At 27.4% G+C, this 23,980-nt stretch overlaps 1 protein-coding gene across 3 annotated transcripts; it reads right to left on the bottom strand.

Annotated features, from left to right (window-relative positions):
- Positions 1 to 3,136: 3,136 nt before the first annotated feature.
- On the bottom strand, positions 3,137 to 23,346 carry LOC111034964 (nipped-B-like protein A). Of its 3 annotated transcripts, none has more exons than XM_022316421.1 (29): positions 22,516 to 23,346; positions 17,999 to 18,074; positions 16,810 to 16,925; positions 15,330 to 15,498; positions 15,106 to 15,239; positions 14,159 to 14,368; positions 13,950 to 14,099; positions 13,788 to 13,883; positions 13,147 to 13,290; positions 12,808 to 12,978; positions 12,554 to 12,741; positions 12,267 to 12,478; positions 11,943 to 12,195; positions 11,578 to 11,781; positions 11,098 to 11,499; positions 9,881 to 10,097; positions 9,562 to 9,821; positions 8,698 to 9,495; positions 8,395 to 8,629; positions 7,747 to 7,907; positions 7,486 to 7,683; positions 7,288 to 7,354; positions 7,015 to 7,205; positions 6,633 to 6,944; positions 6,415 to 6,561; positions 5,824 to 6,032; positions 5,577 to 5,754; positions 5,327 to 5,518; positions 3,137 to 4,124 (listed from the first exon to the last, which is right to left on the bottom strand). In XM_022316421.1, the coding sequence occupies exons 3-29, from the start codon at positions 16,871 to 16,873 to the stop codon at positions 3,912 to 3,914; spliced, it is 5,775 nt and encodes a 1,924-aa protein (XP_022172113.1). In that variant the 5' UTR covers positions 16,874 to 16,925; positions 17,999 to 18,074; positions 22,516 to 23,346; the 3' UTR covers positions 3,137 to 3,911. The 3 variants fall into 3 exon arrangements, with proteins under 3 accessions (XP_022172113.1, XP_022172112.1, XP_022172111.1); XM_022316420.1 differs by lacking the exon at positions 17,999 to 18,074 and having other exon boundaries at positions 3,137 to 3,844; positions 3,908 to 4,124; positions 22,516 to 22,547; XM_022316419.1 differs by lacking the exon at positions 17,999 to 18,074 and having other exon boundaries at positions 22,516 to 22,547.
- Between the last annotated feature and the right edge of the window lie 634 nt (positions 23,347 to 23,980).

Raw genomic sequence — 23,980 nt, 5'->3', positions numbered from 1 at the left:
TCAATCATAAAAAAAAAATGTTGATAGAATGATTTCTAATAGGTTACAAAAGATGAAACTGAAATTAATAATATATGATTTAGAGGAAAAGAAATGCATATTATATTGCTGGTCTTTTGTTAAGCAATTATATACTTGAGCCTACATTACAAAGCAAGATTACATTACAAAACAAATAAAATTAGTCAATATCAATTGAAAATCGATTTGTTCAATAACCTAGAAAAAAAATAGGACAATAAACTAAAGATTGAATTCCGATATTGAATTCCAAGTAAATTTGCCAGGATTTTCAACACTTTTACGTTTCACGTATCTTATATACACATCATATATAAATATCCCCCAACTGCCTTTACTATAATGATGTCGACTAAAATATATAAATAAAAACATAAAATTAAACTCCAAAGAAAATATTGGTTAAAATTTAAATACTTGTACAGCCCCCCATAAACAGTCACTAAACATTTAATGAATCAATAGTGAGCTAATAGTTGAATGATATAATTAAGTGACCCGTGATTGATCAATTTAAGTAAAACCATAAAATTAATCAATTTTTTCAGCTTTGAAATGTATTTAATAGTTTATAAGTTAAACATTGTACAATTTTGCTATATGTTTTTATTGTTGTTTGAAGATGAGATTTTTGTCTTTGATTTTTGCTTTGTAATGTAGGATTAAGTAATTACTTGATGATTTCAGACAGAAGAATGAATCTATTGAACATATTATTAGATAATAGTACTGAACTTATTACATTTAAAAATGTAATAAATAAACATATGATCACAGATTACTTCATTTGATATCTCTAATTAGGGTAAATTTCACACTACTTATTCTTAGCACATAATTCAAAAACTAAATTTAATTATTAAAATATAATAATTTATTTTCTTTTGGTGATAAAGTACACTTTGTACAGTTAATTATATAAAACAATACATCTACATTGATTACAGTAATAAAAAAAATTATTATTGCTAAAAAAATAGTCAAATTTAGATATTATATTCAGATTACAATTTATTTTAATTATAATGAAAAAAAATTATATTATATATATATATATTATAATAACATAATTTATATATAATAACAATAAGAACTACATTGGCCAAATGGTTTTCAATTTCAGTGCTTATCATTTTAAAACGATGTGGAAATTAATGCATTTTTTGCAATTTAAAAAATATAATTTAATATTATACACATTTACTAATAGAAAACCAAAATTATCAAACTGAACCATAATGAATAAACAACACTAAAAACAAAGAAATATCACCTATTATTAATTTTGTTGTACTATACGTCTTATAATTAAAATAAAATTAGTTGTCTGATTAGATGTAAACTTTAATATATTAAAAACAGGGATATATGAATTTGTTTTACCATTTTTAAATATAAAAGGTTCATGTTCCACTGTGTTCATCAATTTTATAAAACAATTGACAACAAATTTTGAAAGGTGATGTCTCAACACTATTTTAGTGAACATTATCAACTGTTAGGAATAATCAAATTTATGTCCTGAACCAATATATTTTAAGTTTTAATTATTATTTTATCAAACAATTAATTAGTTAAAGATGGTGAATCAGTGAAATTGAGAGGATGAATGAAAATTATGTCAAATAGTTATTTAAAATGCTATTAAATATGTAAATTAAATTAATATAGACAGATTTAAATAATTAATTTGATATAAAAATCTCAAATCTACTTTTGAAAAAACAAAATTTTCTTCAGAATAATTTTATCCATTTCATTAATTTTTATGGAGAATATAAACAAAGCAGAAAATATTACCCATATAATTAATAAAATATGAATAAATTTAAAAAAAAAAGGTAGTTTACTATACTCTGTTCCATTTAAGAATAAGCTACTTACGCGCAGACTAAGTCACCGATCACAATCTCATCCCCCCGGACAATGGCTATGCATTCGGTGAGTTACCGCCTGCAGTGATCGAGTCGTTAACGCCGGCTCTCCCGCGGTGCATACAGAAATTCTTTAAAATATCGCTGTTTTGTGCAATTATTAAAGAATAACAAAAAGTACAAATAAAAAATGTAATAATTCGCAAAGGAATATTAATGTATGTTAACAAAATAAGTGTGATAATCACAAGAGTAAACTTAGTAAACTTAGCAAGTGGAATCAAATAAGTGATAGTGTAATAATACAGTTCACCATGTAAATAGCTGTAAAGGAACAAAGTATAGTAACCTTAATTTAATGTTTTCACAAAGATGTAAAATGGTCATAGGAAATAACTTTCTCTGCACTATACCAAAATGTGACCTACTATATCTTTATTTGTGGTTATCTACCCTATAGTATTAACTTAATATAATCAATCTACAAACACAACTAAATTAACGTAATAAACTAAACTTTGTAATAATATATAATATTAATAGAGTAATAATGCTTCACTTAATATAACAAAACATTTAAAGCTCAATTTATAAGTTATTTATATATTTAAAGAACAATTATGTTATCACTGCAACTAATTCTTACACTTATTATAAGCATGTAGGTCACTCATTGGTATAATGTTTTTTCTTTGGTTGTTCTAATTTTGATTATATTAAAATGTGTATCTAATTTAAAATGCATCAATATATATTTTTACCCACAGTAAAATGTATGCTATTATTGCTATAAATATTAACTGTTTAACTTAGTCAGTAATAATATACTACTTAGCACAGAGTACAACCAAATATCATTTGTATGATTTTTTTCCAGTGAATAAATAACAGAAATGTATATAAAAAAAATAAGGGTTGCTATAAGAAAATATATGTAATGAATATGATTAAATTAAAAATTATGTATTTATATTAATATTAAGTTTTGTCAATTGATTTTAATTTTAGAAAAAGTATGTTTTCGCAATTTATTATTTAGTATAGCATTTGTATAATTTTGGTTAACGTGTCTAATGAAAAATAAAATAAATGTAAGGAATGTCTTATGAATGAAATCTAAAGAGCTTTACTTTAATTTTGTCCCACATTGGTAACATCTTGGAAGCAGTTCATTAGGTTAACAGAATTATTTTGTACCAATTATTATAAAAATAAAAAATAAAAATAAAACATTAAACATAGAACATTAAGAAGAATGACGGCTTTAATGACAAAATAATCTGTTACAGTACATAAATCAAAAAAATGTATAATAATATTATTTAAAGATCAATCAATACACTTTAAAAACTAAAGATATTTCTTGTTAGGAGTGATGCCACACACTTGTTCTCTATCTTACAAATGAACATAGTAAACTTGGGTTTAGCTGTTCCAGTTTAGTGTTATTAGTGTAAATATTTAATACATGAATAATAAGTCAATATAAACAAACATAAAAGTCAAATTTACATTATCTGTTGTTTATGTCTTTTTTCTTTTGATGTATTAATTTCAAAACAAAATATGACAATGGAAGTATCACAGTTAAAAAATGCTTGATTTTAAAAAAAAACTCTAACCTTAAGTTTGATAATAGATCAATTCACTCAAATATTAAAACTAACAACTCAAAATTGGAACAAATTTACCAAGTTGCAAGAAGATCATGACTGCGGGCATCTACTCTTAATTATAAATCAAGAAAAAACTATTTCTGTACAATTCGGAAAATATAATTTATTTTCAAAATAAAATAATGTTAAACCAAATGACATTTTAAGTTTCAGACCTCACATATGTGCTCATATTGAAAAACACTTAAGTATTCAAGTGCACAAGGCATAGAAGAATGATCAATTGAGCACTTAAAATCTAATATTAATTATCCATAAAAATAAATAATTCATCTGTCAACAAAAAAAACTTTACAACAAATCTATTTACAACACATTTAAATTACAATAAGGTACCTGTTTATACTAAGAAATCTGGATCGCTATAGACGTTATCACTATCTTCAGAACTTCCACCACCTTTAGCTTTCTTTCGCTTATGATGATGTTTTTTAGGACGATCAGCTTTTTTTGATTTATGTGATCGGTGATGGTGATGAGAATGCTTGGACGATGGAGGTTTTGGAGGTATGATCGTCAATTTAGGAACCTTTGGTGTTGATTGCACATTGTTCTGTGTAACGACAAAAAAAATATTATAAGATCATTACTTTATGAAGGTTAGCACATGCCATAAATAAATAATGTTGACAAATCATTTAAATAAATACTTCTAAACCAATAAATTGAATATAACCAATGTTATTTCAAATTGTAAAAATGAAGTTATATAAAAGAAAATCTGTAAATCAAAAGGCAATCAAATACTTCTTAATACATATTAATTAATACATATCTTACTTCTTAGTACATTTGGGTTTAAACAAGAAAAATAATCTAGTGATTAAGAGAAAAATAATGATTGCACATTCTTCTAATCGCTTTATACAAATATTTAATTAAATTAAATATTAAAAGAAAAGTAGTAACTTAAAGATATATAATAAACTAAAAGTTAATATATTCAAAACTGAATAATGTTCCCATCAAAATCTGGATTTAAATAAATTGGATTTGTCAAAATAGTGTATATTAATAAGTACAGATGAAACTTGAAACTCAGAAAAATCTCAAGAAACATTAAACGGCCCTATTTTAAAATGTCAATAATCATGTTAATAAATTCTTTATAGTAATAAGTATTTATTGATAATAAGAAAAATATGCAATTTTAATGTACAAAACATAATATGAAATACTAACACTAAAGAATATTGAATTCCTTTCCAATAAATGGAATTCAGACGAATCATTTTAATTAAGGTAGCTATCTAAAAGATTGGATTTTTCATGCACTTAAACCTATGAGATTTAAAAAATTAAACATTCTTCTAGTAGCCAGTTTTAATTTAAAAAAATTATTTAATTCAATAACCTCTTTTCAATGTTTTGTAACATTTTTTTAAATTTTTTGTCTAATTGGTCCTTTAACATACATATTCTGAAGAATTAAGCACATTTATTTGGAACCGTAGAACATAAACTTTTTAAATATAGAAAAATTTATCTCCTACAAAACATAGTATAGAAACTAACAAATTCTAATCAGTTTTCAAAATTAGAATTGGACTACTAGAAGTATGTTAATTTTTTGCCAGCTTAGTAACGTTTTATTTATAGAATACATACTCGCATAAGTACAAAAATATTATCAACCGCGTCTACGATGAATTTTAGATGTACATATGAATAAATGTTATCACTTGAACAATAGCCACTAAGAGCCACCTTACCCATAAATTGAGAATTAAAATATTAAATAAATGTTGAAATTACTTGTTTTTGATATTCTGGCGATTCGTAAGACACATTAGAAACATCGTGGTGGTTGGGTGTATTTGGAATTTGGTTAGGAGTGCTACCTACATGATTGCTTGGTGTGGAAGGAATACTTTTTGAAACTTTGGGAGTTCCTGCATCTTCATTTCCTTCATCGTCAGGATCAAGATTGATAATTAAATGTTTTAACTGAAAAAATAAAATATTATATAATAAATTAAGCTTTTTATTACATTTCTAAATATACTTCTAAATAATAAGCAATCAATTCTGATTTAGCCTTTTGTAAGTCTTCAGTATTTATTTCTAATCCATATTTAAGCTTTTGTATTGTAGCTTTGGGATTGAATTTTGAATTTGACTTTCTGCTTAAATTCTTATCATACATTTTACTAGATTCTGATGGTGAATATTGTGTGATTTTTCTATAAAAAATATTTTCTGTTAAAAATTATCTAACTACTTTTTAAAAATAAAATTCAAATACAACTTACAAATCTGTTATGCCGTAAACAGTTTTCAGATATAGTTTGAGAACTAAGAGTAGGAGGCAACCTTGAGATTTAATTAGAACTTCTTGAAGAATTGTTATATCATCTGGTACTCTATCGACAAGAGTTCCTTCATCTTCATCTTCTTCGTCTTCAACGCCACCATCTACTTTATTAGATTGTACTGGTGCATTAGGATTTGGAAGAAGACCCTAAAAGTAAATATTTACAATATTGTTAAATTTTAAAATTCATATAAGGACTTTATCTATGAAAAGCATATTAATATATTTAATACAACCATGAACATTTAAACATATTCACAAATACGTTGTGTGTCATGTCATGTCAAACCTATCGCATTGTGATTGGACGTTACTATTTTGGTTGTCCTGGAATAACTAAGTAACTGGTTTACCAAGAAATGATTACAGGTCAACTTTTAAACTAATATGGTAACCAGTTCTAATCATAAAGTTACAAGGCCCTCACACTACACAACACACAATGTAGTTGTGAATCCGGCTTTAGTTCAAAATAAGGTATTATTTTAAAAATATATAATAAAATAAGTTTCTCAAAGATTATACTAACCTCTCTGAAGTTTTGAAGCAAATTAGTTCCATTTACTGATATCATTGTATTAATGTGATGTATAATAAATAAAGGCTCGTCTTGTGATTGAAATGGAAAATATGCTAAATTATCAGCCAAGTATAGCATTTGAGCTAAATTTGTTTTCTATACAAAAAGAATATTATATACATGAGATGAAAAGTATACTATTTAATTTAACAAAAAGCTGTACTTACGCCTTGATCCTCAAACTGTTTTAAAATTGATAACACTAAAGCTCTACGTTGTTGTTTGGTCCTCAGTATAGAATAAAGACATCCATTTAACGCACTTGGGATAGTGTCATTTTCTTTCAGGCGATAACCTCGAACCATTTCGCCATCAGTTTGTACAATGCTTTGTAACTGAAATGACAATTTAATTCCATTTTGAGCACCCATATGTATAAATCCAGGATATTTCTTTTCTATCTCTTGCAAATGCTTATCAGCACGACTGCTAACTGATTTTTCTGTGTCGGTACTCATACATATTAAATAAGGCACAATCTATAAACATTACATAAATATTGTGAATTTTCTGTAATTCTTTAAAAAAAATTATAAATAAAATGTATACCTGAACAGGATGTACAAGTCCTTGGGCTAAAATTAATTGTATAACTTTGAGTACAGCTTGCCGAACTTGAACACTAGTGTGTAAAAACGAATTTAATATTCCTTTAAGATATAACTGAATAACTGTACTAGCCATTCCAGAAGAAACGTCGCCCATTTCCTTTAAATTCTCCTTTTTAGACATTTTTGACCCTAACAGAAATAATAAACAACATTATCTTCAACATATTATTTGCATTTCATAAAATCAGATTGAAAAATGTTTAACTCTTACATTCTAAATCCTGTTTAATCATTCGTTTTTCTTCTTCTTCCAAATATATTTCAATGTTATTCAAAATCTACACATAAATAATTTTATTAAAAATTGAATATTAAATAAATATACTAAAATATGAAACAAGAATAATTGTAAACATATTTTATAATTGTAATAATTCAATTTTAATTAAAATATTAACAAAATACATACTTGAGATTTCATTATATTTGGAACACTGTTATTTGATAAAATATCAAGATACGTGTTCATAAGATCTTGGCACAACATAAAATCATAATGTCTTATGCATATCGATCCAATAGCTTTTAAAGCAAATAACTTAGTGTCGTCTTCATTTGTATGCATGAAGTATGACATTATGTCATATACTAAATCTCTGATATTATCCTATTAAAATAAATAAAATATTTTTTAAAAATGTGCTACTTTTAAAATGTGAAAAATACTTACTGGATATGCATCACCATAAACCTCTTTGTCGGTAAAATCAAAGAATCTTAACATTAGACCTATGATGTAGATTGAACGACGAAATATTGGCCGCAGTGGTATTAAAGCTTGAGGATTTGTCTGTCTATCTTGATGTAACTTTTGAAAATTACTTAAATATTCTGAAACAAATTACATAGTAATTATATATCAAGAATTGCTAAGTTAAATTTGACATTATTTTGTAATGATCAGGCAATTTGGGATATTAAATAACAGCTTATAAAAATAAAAGGTATTTAATTAATAAAGTGCTAAAGAATTGTGCATATTTCAAGATCACATTTGGGACAAGTTGTTATTTATTTTTATGACACATTTTTATTTTTAAACTGTTTTAGTTAAGTTACTTTCATAATTTGCACTTGTCGTTTAATTTAACTTTCACTTTCATAGTTTTAACACCTGGAATAGCTATTAAAACAAAGTTGATACTAAAATAATTACTATATTTATTGAAAATATAATGTTATATCATAAATAAAATTAAATATTCACAGGTAAGTTTAACTTGAGTGTATAAATATCAAGATAAATTTAACACGTCATCATCAACAGTTCATTGATTTAAAATTGAAATGAATACAAAATAAAATAAATTATACTTACTATAGTATATTCCAAAACAATCCCTGATAAGCTTAAAATTTCTTGTTACATTATTCACCACGGATCCAAGACATGAAATACAACTCAAAATCACAGTTTGATCATGCTTCATAATAAGTTTAACTGCGTCCTCTTCAAGTTGAGATAAAAATATTTCACTAGGGTGTTCTATTAATGGAACAACAAGTTCAAGTGTCCTTGCAACACAACTAATAATTTGATAATCACCTTGTGTCTAAAAAATTAAATAAATAGTTAACAAATAGATAATGTGCATCATTCAAATAATTCAAAATTAAATACCTGGCATTTTAAACTCAAATATGGTTGAAGAGTGAGAGAATGTGCAGCTAATAGTTGTGGCCGTATTTTTGCAAATAAATATAATGTAGTAAGACACGCAACAAGCTGCTGTGACGTACCTCCGCCACCTCCATCAAGTGTCACAACATTTTCTACTAAACAGTCTACAATTTGCTTACAAGCAGTAAGTAAAGCTTTTGGGGGTTCAGTAGATACTTTTGCTGTATCATCTTTATCTTCTTTAGGTTTAAACAAACTTAATAAGAGTTGCTCAAACCATTCTAAGCCCAATTCTTTTGATGCTGCTACCACATCAGTTATGTTTAACACCTTTCTCAATAACATCTTTGTGTCAAGTGAAGGTTTTTCTCGTACTGGGGTGAACCACATATTTTGAAACACTTCCATAACTAATTTTTTAATGCCATCTTCATCATTTACACGTCGTATCATTTTTACACATATTTCTGGAATTTTTGAGTAGTCTGGACATTCAATACATATATCTTTCATTATTTTTATCACTCGTTTTCGTACACTGACACCGGTATCCAATATTCGAGTAGACAACATATCATAATATTTATCAATTAATTCTGGACGACTTAAAACAAACTTCCCGACTAAATCCACAGCAGCTTCTCTAACTGATGTTGAGTGATCTAGGAAAGAATGGCTTACACCCAACTGCATTTCTTTTAAGCCCAGAACACCAGGATCTACTTCAACAATCATTGTTAAACATTTCATTGCTTTTGTCCTTATATTTACAGACGTTTCCATTAAAACCTTGATAATCTAAAATTAAAAATTAAATATGAATAAATTTATATAAAATTTAATGTACACAAATAATATTCTTACATGCTTAAGATAAGTATCAAAACTTTGAGAAAATGGTCTTTTAGAGGCTAAATATCTTGCTACTAGTTCAGCACTATCATAGTCAATGAATGTTTGCATAACTTGTGTAGATTGATTATCGTAAGGATTGATTTTAGTTAGCAAATATTCTTTTCTCTGATCACAAAGCCTTGAATTTTCAATAGCTTTATTTTCATCAATTCGAGATTCATTTTCTTTACTTGAATCACTACTTTCCCCATCGTCTTCATCATCTGAACCTTCAATAACAAGTTCATAATCATAATCAAATCTATTGCTTTCATCATGTTATACATACCAAATTTTTTTCGGGAGCGTTTTTCTTTTTTTCTTTTTGATAAAGAATCAGATGATTTTCCTGCATCAGTATTATCTTGGTACCACTGAGCTAAATAGAAATGTCTTGCATGCCTTAACGCTGGCTCAGAAAGACTTCTTATAGCCAAATAATCTAAAAGGACCCTTTGCAAAAACTGTATCCTTTCCTCATCGTCTTGAACTTCTTGAACTTCTTCCTGTAAACAATAACAATAATTTATTATAAACTACATACAATACAAGTATATATGCATGATAAGGAATTGGGTATAATGAGATTAACGGGTTCCTTTAATAAGGTATTTAGGAAAAATGCCAAAGAAGTAGAGACTAAGTATTCTGTAGCCCATATTCAAGAGCAAGTGAGATGTTAACGAGTGTAAAAAATAGAAATTATACTAGTTTTAAGTTATTAAGTATTCAAGTTATTATTCATAGTAAGAAAATATTTTGGGGAAAAGGTTATATAAAATAAAATAAGGTTCTTCTATGGTTTTGAAAAATGTATAAGTTAATATGTATATCAACTTTGGAATCAGTATTAGTATGAGGCAGACTGTAAAGGAGGAAAAATAAATAAAATTGTGTTGGTATTTTTAAGAAAGAACATAATTTATTTACAGTTCCAATAGATATTGGGATAGACATTGACAAATATAGGGGTAAGTAGATGTGGAGTTTTAGGGAGGATAAAATAAAAATTAATACTTAGCAGGAGGTGCATTAATTATAGACAAAAATTGGACAAATGTTTTGTACAGTGTTAAGAACATAGATGATTTAGAGGCAGTGAAAGTTATAGAAATCAAATTATTTATGTAAAAAAAAAGCAATGGGAATAAAAACCAAAGAGATACATAATTATTAGATACTCAATGGTGACATGAAATTAGATGGCAAGTAAAATATAGTAAGGAGATTAAGCCCTATAGCAGTGTAGGACAAGCATAGGGCCCACCTCATACATTAAAAGGTGAGGTAGAAGAAGACATCCATCAGCTATATTCTGTCCAGCAAAAAAACACAGCGGCACAACAAAAAATTGGTTCTTCTATGTATCTCTACACAACACCCTGCCATAGTGGAACTGGTCTCGATGGCAAGGTGTCGAGTGGGGATGAGCAGAATCAGTGTGTTCTCAGGCTGGATAGAGTATACAAAAAAGCTTAATATAAAACAAGTATCATTAATACAAACCATTAAATTTCCATCTTCATCCTTCAGTTCTTCAGTCCGTATGTCCATAATTATGGAATCAATAGTTTTTAATCTTAGTTGAGAAGTAACAGAGTCTTTTCTGAGTCTAGCTGCTACAACACCAAGATAGTCTAAGGAGGCTACTCTAAGAGACATATCTAAATTTTTGTTAACAAAATTGGCTACTAGTAACCTCCCTAGTACACTAAGCATAAGTTCAGATGCCGGCCACTCTGGTTTATTCACAGTAGTCAATAAATCTTGAATAAAATTTTCAAATATTGGACGGTAATCAATTTCTTCACTTTTACTACTACATTTCGATAAAAACACATGCAAAAAACTTGATGCAGTTGAACGAGCAGTTTTGAATTTACTGACAATTAATGTATCAGGATCAAGCTAAAAAAAAGTGAAAATTACATAAATTATACAAATTAAAATACATGTAAGTTATAATCAAATATTTAAAAATCTTACATTTGACTGCTTATCTGCTAAATTAGATGGAAGTACAACCATGCATTGAATTAATTGCAAGACAAGAGCTGACAACATTTGAATATACTCTTCAGAACTAATTCGAAATGATTTTAAACTTCGCTTTGAACTTGGTAATCGTGCCATAGATGCAAGTATATCATCTAATAGCAATTTTCGGTGTTTGTCATACTTCGTAAAAATCTATTCAAATAAATATAAATTTTTCTTTTTAAACAAGCCTAATTAATATCATTTAAGGTTATTTTGAAAATTTATGAGCAGAATAATGTTGCAAAAAAAAAAACGAACTTTGTCTGCTGACAATATTTCATTAATCCAATTTATTAAATTATTGTATTTACCGTTGTAACAAGCTTTAATGCAGAAAGTTGTAATTCACTGATTTCTTCAACAAAAAATGGCGAAACTGCCATAGATGAAGTATGAAGAACAGCTGTATCTGTAAGAGTTTGAATTTGTAAAAGCTCAGCCAAAAGTGAAACTACTTCTGCCAACTTGCTGTACAGGGACAGAACATTTTTATCACGAACTTCTTTTGGATGAGCACGTTTTTTACGAGCACTTCCTGCATAAGAATCATTACTCTTGTGTATCCTATAACAAAAAAATAAATAACCGTTCTATGAATCTAATTGAAAAAAAAATAGTAATAATTTAAAATGTACCTGTAGACTGGATCAAAAGCTGGATAAATTGTATTATGTAGTTGATACTTTGTGAACATCACTACTCTGTCGATAACATCTTCCATATATACTTTTTTCTGCATTCTTGGTGAAGTTAACACATAGAGAGTGGTGAGGGATGCATCTACAGCTCGCATAACTCTTTCCATCGCTAACTCCATCCACAGTTTTCTTTCGCATTCATCATCTTCCTAAAAAAATCAACAAATTATTATGTTAAACAAAAAATTAAAAAACACTAATATTTCAACAGGTTATTTGCTTACTGGATCAGCTATTGGTGATACTTTTGCACCATCTCTTATATTTTTTTCGAGTATGCTTAATATGCGAATTATTTTGTTTGATGGAATTGATTCCATAGCGCCTAATGTTTTAAGTTTAGCTGATTCACTACATAATTCTTGTAGTACATATTTTGGTATTAAAGCTTCTGGTGGTATATCATTTTCCCCTATTAATAAAATAATAAATTTAAATTCTGAACAACTGCTATTTATACGAATATATTATTAATTACCAAAATCTAATAATGTATCCATTTCTTCAGTACTCTCAAATACTTTTTCAATGCATTTATTGAATTTTTGATATGTATTAGTTTCCATTAGTTCTTCGACAGACAACTTTTCAACAATTGGTACAAATTTTCTTTCGACTTTTCTTAATTTAGGTTTTATAATACATTCATCTAAATTATTCATATGAAAAAAAAACAACATACAATTATTATTTTAAATAAAATACATAAACACAGATGCATATTTGATTCAAAACAAAAAAAAGTATGCAACCATAAATATTAAGTATAACTGTATTAAGTCCATATTTATAAATAAATAACTTAAACCATAATTACTTTCGTCAAAACTATTATTTTTGTCATTGACTTCAGATTGTTGGGCAGCTCTTTTTCTTCTTTTAATTCTCTCGGTCAATGATACGCCAAAGTCATTTGGATCAGAACTTTCATTTTCTACTTGTGTAGGAAAACTTCTTTTATCTATTATTAAATAAACACATCATACCTTTGGTTAAATATATCTAACAAATAAAAAGTTAAGTAATACTATAGAATTAATATATTAAGAAACTAACAATTAGATTTAAATTTGGAAAAAGTATAAAGCTTAATGAAATCTATACTCATGGTCTTTTAAGTTACTTCAAATCCATAAAACAACATTAATAAAGTATTTAGTTTTTCAAAATAAAAAGTTAGACTACAGTCAATGCAACAGATATTGCCACATATTTGTACAATAAAAACCAACTATTTTGCTTTCTACAAAATTTAAATTAAGTATAATGCTTATTAAATTGTTAAGTATGAATACATCAAGATATAAATTAAATAATATTTCTGTAAATTAGTTAAGATGGTAATGAAAACAAATTAATACATTTTATATACGCCTTGCATCAAAAAATAGTTTTAGATAGTTTATAGATTTCATTGTGTATGAAAATAATAATAAATTATTAAAAAAAGTGTGTAACCTTGATTTGGAATTGATGGTCTCTCTGCAAGAGCTAACCCAAAATCATTTTCTTCTGTCAATTCTTCCATATCTAGCATATTCTTTTTGCTCATAACTAAAATAAATAATAACAAAATTTTTAGTTAACATTGCCTTTATTTATAGCATGAAAAATAAATACCATGTTGACTAAGATCAATTCGAGTTAATGAAATTGTTGGTTGATTTAAGAAAACATCATAATTATTTGTTATTTGAGAAAATTGATGTTCCAAGTTTTGAACATTTATTTTATCATTTTCTGTAATCTCAACGTCTCCTAGTATTTTCTCTGTGTAAAAAAAGCAAACTCAATATCTAAGTGAAAGTAAAAGATAAAAATTAATTTACCATCTTCATCGTCTAACATCAATCTGGTTAATTTTGCAGGAGGTGTTCTAACTATGACAGGTTGTTGTTGAGGAGGAAGCTCGTTCAATATCTCAGATTGCTGAAGAAGTTCATTATGTGACAAATCATGTTGATCAATCAATGCTGTTTCAAAACTATTCATTTCATTGAGTTCATGTATAGTTTTGGTTTCAATATTTTTTTCTTTCTCTGAAAAAAATTAGATTCGAATAAATTAAATAAAAATTAGTTATTAAAAAAAAAATTAGATTTCTTTATAGTCATAATATACATTTAATTAGGTTAATTTTTAATTATTTGCATTGTTAAAGACTATAAACTCTGTAATTAATACAAACAATAATGTACAAAAGCATATTTGAACATGAAAATAAGTAAAATATGATAATACAATAGTATCAGATATTAGGATAAAATATTTAAATTGTAAGTCTTTAAATATAGTTACGAAATAATTCAAATACTATCCAAAATCATTAAATTTAATATAACGGGTAATTAGTTTATACAAGGTATTCAAAGAGTTTTATACTGAATGTTATGTAAAAGATTTATTTTAATTACGATCTTCAATTATTTCCACAAAACATAGGCATTTTTACAAATATTTAAATCTGATGAACAATCATGTATTGGAAAATATTGTAAACAAAATTGATTCCCTCCCTGAATAAAAATTAGTTTTGATTTAATTTAAATTTAAAGATCTTGACATTGCCAGAGTGACGAGTAATTAACAACAACTAAACATATTCACTACTGAACATTTATTCAAACGAAATAATTGTGTATAAAATAAAATAATTTAGTGATTTAGATGAGATAATTTAAAAACAAAACAAAATATATAGTAGCAAGAACCATAGACCATAAACCAAGAATAAATATTGTACATTTTATTTTAAAAAACAATAATAAATTATTACCTTGATGTTGTTGAAATATAGGTGGTGGTCCTCTAAATACATTAGCATTTTGATGCAAAATTGCTTTAAGAAGTTCTGGTATGTTTTGTTGATTGTTATAATGTTCCGTGTACATATATTTGTCTTTCAATTGTCTAAAAAAAATAAAATAAAACTTCATTAATATAATACACTTATTAATTATTATGTATTAATATATAGTATACATATTATCTAACACTTACATATGGTCTGACGAGGTATTAATTAAAGACTGAATAAGTTGTGGTACCAAAGCATCATCTCGAAGGCTAAGCAAAATGTCTGCTTCTTCGGCTACACGGGGATGAAATAGTAAAGATTTATTACCTAATGTTTGAGGCATAGGTGAAGGCAGTGGCATTTCAGGTAACACTGTAAAATAAATCAAATTTTTAGTAAGTATCAAATTCAATATTTTTTTAACTTTTTCTAGCAGAATAATTTATTATTAAATAGCAAAACTTTCATACTAAGAAGCCTCATGAGTACCAAAAAAATTTTTTATTTTATAAAATTTCAATAAATAGAATTAAATAAATATGGTTCTATTTTAATTTGGTTCGCAAAAATGTTCTTGATTGGAAGTTTGTTATATGGAGGTTTCACCGTATTTTCTTATAACATATTATACTATTTTATTCTTTATCTTTCTTATGTGTTTAGCTTTAGAACTATATGCTGTACTTGGGAGAAATGAAATAATGAAATAAAAATACCTATAACACACATTGAGTACATTTTTTGAAATAAAAATAATACATATTCAAAGTTCAGAAAAGTTTAAATAATAAGACACTCACAGCATAAGCATCAAAATAAAATTGATTATAAAAATAAGTTTCATAATTACTGCTGTACCAACCTTAAAAATATACTACATTTTATTAATTTGTATTTGGTACTTTGAAGAATCAAATTTACAAAACTTATCAGTTTAACTACCATTTATGTTAAAATATTTTTGTATTATTAAATTAATCAACCTCTGAATATCAATTAATGTTATTTATATATTATATATATTCAATTTTATAATCAGACACCTTTATTTTTATGGTATAGAATTTATTTAAGTACACATACACATTAATGAATAATAATAATAATAATAGTAATGGAAATTGCACATAGATGCATGTGCCATGTGTACAAGTATAATTCACTTTCCAATAATTCATAAAATTTAAAGATGACATCAATAATCTATATTGTTTTTGATTTTAATACCTACATTCTACATCAGCTACACTTCACCAAATTTCAACAAAAATAACTTTTTAAAAATTTAGAAACTTAAAAAAGTTATTTATTTTTATATAACGGTCATCTTTATCACTTTATATCAAAGTTAGTTTATCTGTACACCTCCAAATTGAAACACATCTAATAAATGCATACAAAGTATTGAATAATTTTAGACTCTTATCATTCTCAGTTAAACAAACCACACACAGTTCTAATAATTGAACCATATTCAAGTGTAATATATTAGATACCTTGAAACCGACACATCAATTAGTATAGTGTCAATATTTTCAATAAATTCATATAAAACAATATAATTCCTAAATAGTACACAGTAAGAAATAATTAATAATAAGTTTTTTTAAAGCCAAAAATGTATTGGTCATGCTGACCTAATACGAGTTGTTCAGGAGAAAATCTAACTAATTTAATACTTACAATCTGTTAAACTTGAAATGCCAGCCAGGGTTGTTATAGGTACACTAGGAATTTCCCCGTTCATTGCTATGGTCCTTTGATGACCATCGTTGTACCCTACTTTCAAGTCATATTGCCTGAAAAATTAAAAGTAATAATTTTAACTATTAAAATGAAATGTTTGATTCCTCAGTCTAAATTATAAGTAAGTATGCAACGTATATATGTACATTTTATTCAATGTTAACTAAAAATTTAGAAGATATTTTCTTCTTAAATATTCAAGATAATAGCTTTATAATATTGTAAATAAGATATTAATATTTAATAAATAATAAAGTTAGAAAAGTAACGTTAAAAAAAAAGTAGTAATTCATCAATAAAACAACAGTACACAATTGCTGGTAGGTATAATGTTAATTATACATGTATTTTATATTCAACTGTAGGTATACCCAACTACTATCACAAATATTTCAAATACAATTTAAATTCAAGCAAAATAATAAACAAATCATTTAATTAGTTATAAGTTATAACAATGAAATGGATCTTTCATTTAATTACTTAATTATAATGCATTAATAGTAAGTAAAAATTAAAGATAAAATAATTTTAAATGTTTCAAAAGTTCAAAAGCAAATCACAAATACAATAAGTATTTAAATTGTAGAGACAATCTATACAAATCATTTTTTTTAATTAGTTATTATAGGTAAAAAAAACTTGTTGCTACGATATCATTAGTAAAACTATAAATTGTTTAAAGTTTTCAGTAAAATGTCTTTGTTTTCTAGAACAAATAAAAAAAATATAGATAAATAAACAAAAAAAATGTTATCTTATGATATTCATTTAATTAAAATCTTATGAAATTGAACAATATTAATTTGTTACCTACTCTTTAAATGTTGTTTGATAAACCATAAGATAAAGTTCAACTATTTACACTAGGAAATGTCTTGAATAATAAATCATGAAATAATAAAATTGAATATTATTAACAAGCATTAATAATGAATATTTATTTCTTACATTGTTTTATTTTTGCATTTAAAAACTATGAATAAATGTATGAAGTACCTACTCAACTGTTCTAGTTTAGTGTCAATACAATTTGAAAACAAACATGAATAAATAAAAATCATTTCAAAAAATAATAAAATCATGTACCAAAAAAAAATAAATATTTTTAATAAAAAAAATGTACCTTTCTTCACTTTTGAACCGACGACCCTAGAAGAACTGTTCCCACCCAGCTTTCCAGGAGCCAATAAAAAATAAACCTACAGAAAAACAGATTTTTCTATATTTAATTAAGACTTAAATTTAATAGTATACCTAATTTAATTAAAATAAATATAATATAAGTATTAAATACGTAGAATTGATACATAAATTAAGCATTAATTTTTAAATAAATGAAAAATGTTAAGATAATTATGTCCAATTTATCGTAATACATTTTTTGTAAGAAAAACATACTATATCTATAAAATTGCAAGTAGAGTACTTACGAATATTTATAGTTATAGTTAATTTATAGTTGTTTTCATTTAAAGAAACATGTATCATGGAAGTGGAATGTATATAAAATTATATAAGGTACCTAAGAACGTAATAAATTTATAATTTTATTTGTGAAATAAATAAACACTAATATAATAAATATGGGTATTTGGCATTATAAACTAAATTAGTTGCACATATCTTTGAGAAAATATATATAGGTAATATTTATTAATAAAACAAAAGCATATGAAAATTTATAAATGTACCTACATAATTATTTAAAATAATTAAATAGGTATTCAAAATTAATGGAGTTTTAGCAATGGTTTTAGTAAATTTAGTATGAAAAAAATATAAATATTAAACAAAAATGTAGAGTATTGCACTCTTTTCCAATTAAATACTCAAATACCCAATACTCAAACTCCTGTCACACAATTTTCACTGTATTGCCAAAACTCCAAGACAAGTATCCAGCTGTAATTTAAACAACAAGATATTTTTAGACCTAAATACTTAAATATGCTTAAGTATCAATGTCATGACCACAATAGATATTATGAAATTGCTGGAGTCTTAACTCCGGAGATAATAAGTTTTTACTGACCTGCTAACTGTAGTAATCCAAAAATTAACTATTCATATTAGTATATTACCTCACTTTTATAAAGTATAATACACAAATTATTGTTCTACATTCAAAATAAAACAAAAATACTATACAGCATTTTTGTTCAAGGAAAATACTCCATATTAAATTAAATTATTTTTCTCTTAAACACAAAATGCTGTAACAAATGTTAAAAACTTAACACTTATTTACTACCTATGTAAATTGCATTTTTATATTCTATGAAAATAAAATGGTAAATGTGATTTTATTACACAATTTGGCCCACAAGGAGTTAATTATTTTTATATGGCCCTAGAGTAGGTAGTGTAAATATTTCTCATAATCAGCAATATTATATACTTAGAAAAATAATATCCATGTTATTAGGTAGTCCTTTGTATTGCATATGAACATTATTATCAAGACTCATAAGTTCATGGCCTAAAGAATAGGGCTGTAGCATGCACTTATGCACTAAAACTGGCAAAACATGTCTTATAAAATTCAGAAATATTCATTCACTTGCACTAGAAATACATGGATTAAAAAAAGAAGAAATCAAAAGTATATAAATAAAAATAAGCAATTTTTTTGAAGTTCCAAGAAATATCCATTAAAATGTTTTAATTATTTTACGTTGAGACAATTCCCATACATTTTAGACAGTAAAAAAATATGAATTATTGCATTTTTCCTCAAATTTTGGTTTTCTTATAGTATTTTAATAAAAAAAGCATGTTTATACGATATTAACATAGATATAGGTATCAAAATTATTAATAATATGCAAAATCAAATATAAAAACGCATAAATATGCCAAATGGGCTAAAACCCTTTAAATATGCAAAATCTTGCTTTAACTTCACATACTTAACCATACATTGAAATGGATTTCTATGTCATCTAGCATTAAATACAACTTGGTAAGAATGATGTGGAAATGCATGAACTTACGAGCCCTAGTTATTATTTTTATCTTAAGGGTTGGTAATGGACAATTTTTAAGGAGTTCAAAATAGGCAATTTTTAAATTTTATGCGTAGGTCTTGTAAATATATTAGTAGTAGTGATCATTAGGGTGTGTGTGTGTGTGTTATGTAAAAAAAATAGTGGAGAGCTCTAGCACGAGCATGTACAAGTCACTGCCTCAGCATAGAGCCCATGAACAGTTAACAATTTATGCTCATTTGTATGTACTTTTTGTCTATCCAACCGATTAACCTAATAATACGATAATAATTGAGAAATCTGAATTTGTTATAATGTCTTCTTGAAAAGAATTAGTCTTTATTTTATGATTTTGAATTTAAATTCCGAATAATCAACGTTTGAAAATTCCAACATTTTAAAATATTCAAACCTAATTTATAGGAGTTGGAGGGTTAAATTGAGAAAAGTGGACTGATCGATCTCAAGTAGACACAATAATGAATTCAATTCAGTTTTCAAAAGTATTATAGCATTACTAACCTGATCAGTATGATGAACAAAAGATTGATATGTTTTGGCTAAAATAACAGATCGCCAACAATCAAATTACGCCTACTAAATAGTTTCAACATAATTGCTATTTACCATTTGTAAGTAAACTAAAAAATTGAAATTTATTTCAGTATCCAGTTAAAAATAAACAGAATATCAAAGATAACCTACCTTATGCACTGAAAATGATGAATACTCTAAGTGGTCTGTATTAAATATTGTGTAAGGCCCATACAGTATAAGAACATCAAAGGAGAGAGTAGGGAGCAAAGACTTTGTTTTTAGTATTATACATAAGTTTAATAACATTAATAACAAAATATATATTTAGCAAATAAAAATTAAATACTTATCTAGGTAATCATACTCAAAAATGATTAATAAAAAATGTTCACAATTGTATTTTATATTCTAGTTGTAGTGTTGTCGATAGGTGACATTTAAATTTTTCAAGAATCATGGTATACAGACACCATTATGAACTATTTATTATTTTTATAATTATAACTTGTCATACTGTATGGTCTCTAGAATGTATGTTGGTTTAAGTTGTAACTACCAATAATGCAAAAGAATTTAAGTATTCTTACTAATTATGCATAAAGTTTTAACAAAATGATACTACAATATAATTTCCATATCTCTAATTAGATACAATTATCCAGTAATTAAATCAAATTCCCTTGCCAAATTTGAAATACTATTTTTAAGTTCTAGTCCAATAACTGCTTGAAGTTATTTAATTATTTTCACTTAAAGACAAAATGTTAAAATATTTCAATAATATAGATAGATAGTGTCTATAATTGTTAGATCATCATTTATCAAAGATAACTTTGTGACATTATACACTAAGAGACACTGTTGGTAGTAAATAAATGTTATACTATCATGTTAAAAGTTAGGTGGAGAACTTTGTACTATTTTATTCAACTTTATTCACTTATTAAACATCTACCTATAAGAGTTCCCATTAAAATAGAAAACTGTTACAATAATTAATTAAAATATAGTTAACAATGTCTCACAATTTTATTATTTTAATCAGAGATCCTTATTTTACCCAAACTACATTATTATATTCTTATACTATTTTATATTCATAAATGAGTAATAATATAATACTATGATAAAGGTCGTTAAGAAAATATTTTGATGGGTATTTAAGTGATTGCACATTCCAAATGTTAAGTACCAATTTCTGAGTAAAATTAAATAAAAAAAATTATAATTAGGTAGGTACTTATTGAAAAATAACATAAAATAAATAATCATTATAAATATTCACATTTGAAACATATTCATTTTAATTTGCCTTCTTATCTAAATGTTTAATTACTAGATAGATTGTTGATAATTGTTACTTCCTAATGCAATGGGTAAGCCAACACTAAAATAACTTCTCATTGAGGTTATTAAATGTATATATTTCCTAATAAAATTAGTATAAGAAGTGGTAAATTAGTAGTAATTTAACCTACTAAGTTAAATACGCTACCATAACGGATGCTGTTATCTCATTAGATAAAATATTTTTAATGAAACTATACTTGATTTAGATTCTGTAGATAATAACAGAGAAAATGTCAAAAATTAATAAGGAATGAACAATGTACATTGATACTCCCGTAGCTACATTATTAAGAATAGTAACACTTCAGCATAGTAACACTGCTGCGCTCCAGAAACATAGGATCCAATTCTTACATCACAGAATGTACCAAATATTATTCAGCGTTGAAGTGCTGTCTGTTGATCGCCAATGCGAATAGATGCGAGATAATATTAAAATGTCAAAATGAATCGTTGCTAACACTCAATACCTCCGGAAATTGAGACAACCTAAACTTTGGTTGACATACATCACAAAAGCAAAACCATAACAACAATAGTATTAGTACTACCTAACAATAATATTTATTAAAACAAAATTGAGGGTGATCGCTATCGCAGAAAACCTCATCAGTGTCACTCATGAGGGCGAGAGAGCTAACGCACGCAACGTCATTGTTGTCGTTTTTCGCGGCCGACGGACGATAAAAAAATAATCATAATATGAACAGATACCATAGAATAAATAACAAACAATTATCGACACGGTCAACGTTTTTCTACTTACAGGTTGCTGTTGTTGTGCGTCGGTCTGTACATTAAACGAAAATAATATGCAGACTATTATCGGCAGTGGCGGACAGTCTTAGTCACTACCGAGTGCGAAGATGGCATCCGACGGCGAAAGGTGCGTCGCGCGTCCGCGGTTTCTGCAGTGGTCGACTTCTTCGTCGTTGCTGTTGGCGCAGCGGTCGAACTACCACAGACGGTTCGTGTTGCGGGCGACTGACCGTCGTGAACGTTACCTTCATCACACGCGAAAACCCGCGGTGCAGCCGTCACCTCACGGCCTCCGACGTTCGGTTTGTGTTTTCCGCGAGTCTCTTGAGAATACCGCGGTCGTGGTCGTCGTCGTCGCCGCCACCACTTTCGTTAAAGCCGTCGTCGTCACTGCTGCGGTGATGGCACGCTTCGTAATCGTTGGTTTCGGCGGCGGCTGCTACTGTTTCTGTGATGACGGACGGACGCGGAACCAGTACTGGAAAACTGCAGTCGCGACCAATCGCAGACGCCGTTCATATTATTATTACTATTATTGTTATTACTATTATTATTATCACCAAAACAACAATAACGGAGAAAAGAGAACAAACAAATGGAACGAAATAAAAAGAAAATTAAAAAAAAAAAAAACTCACGGCGACGAGATTATTACGACACGAGACGCATATTATTGTTCATTATTATAAATAATAATATAATACAGTACACAAAAATATTTTATTATTCTGTTGTTACATGTACGCGTTCGATTTATAGTGTACGTGTATGTACATAATAATATTATAATATGTAAGTAATAACATAACTTATAAGTATATAAGTGTACTGATTTATATATATTTATATAAATATATATGTGCGGGACTCGGGTATGTGTACATATATAATGTATATTAAGTATATATATGAAGTATAAACAAAGTATATGCACGGTACCGTTCACGCACACGCACACGCACACGCAAATACACGTCACGCACGCACACGTACTCAAACGCTCACGCACACACACTCACACACGCGCGCGCTGCACAGGCGTTAACGTACGGGAACGCGCACACGCACGCACACAGCCACACGGAATCAATCGTTTGATTAGTAGTAGTAGTGGTAGTCGCCACTCACCAGCCAGCAGCGAACGGGGTTAAAGAGAAAAACGTAATGTGGGAAAAGAAACTACACCCACCGTTCGCGGATCGACCGATGCGGCGGTGCGACCGTTCGCCCGTGCTTCGGGATACTGGCGCGCGGAACGTTCCGTCGGCCGTTGCGTGCCGCACCGTTGTGACCCGACCGCCTTCCCACCGACGCTCAAAACCGATGGAGTCGTTACGCGTCGGCCGGAAAGTGTACACCGCCCGCCCACCCAGGTCGTCGGTACCACCGTCGTCCGCTAGACGTCACGGCGTGCGCGTCCGCTGGCCCGCCGGAGACGCGCATGTACAAAAATTACGGCTCCGTACCGGATA

The sequence above is a fragment of the Myzus persicae genome, unplaced genomic scaffold (assembly GCF_001856785.1).
Source record: "Myzus persicae strain clone G006 unplaced genomic scaffold, MPER_G0061.0, whole genome shotgun sequence".
NCBI classification, from domain to species: Eukaryota; Metazoa; Arthropoda; class Insecta; order Hemiptera; family Aphididae; genus Myzus; species Myzus persicae.
This window is presented reverse-complemented; position numbering and strand designations above follow the sequence as displayed.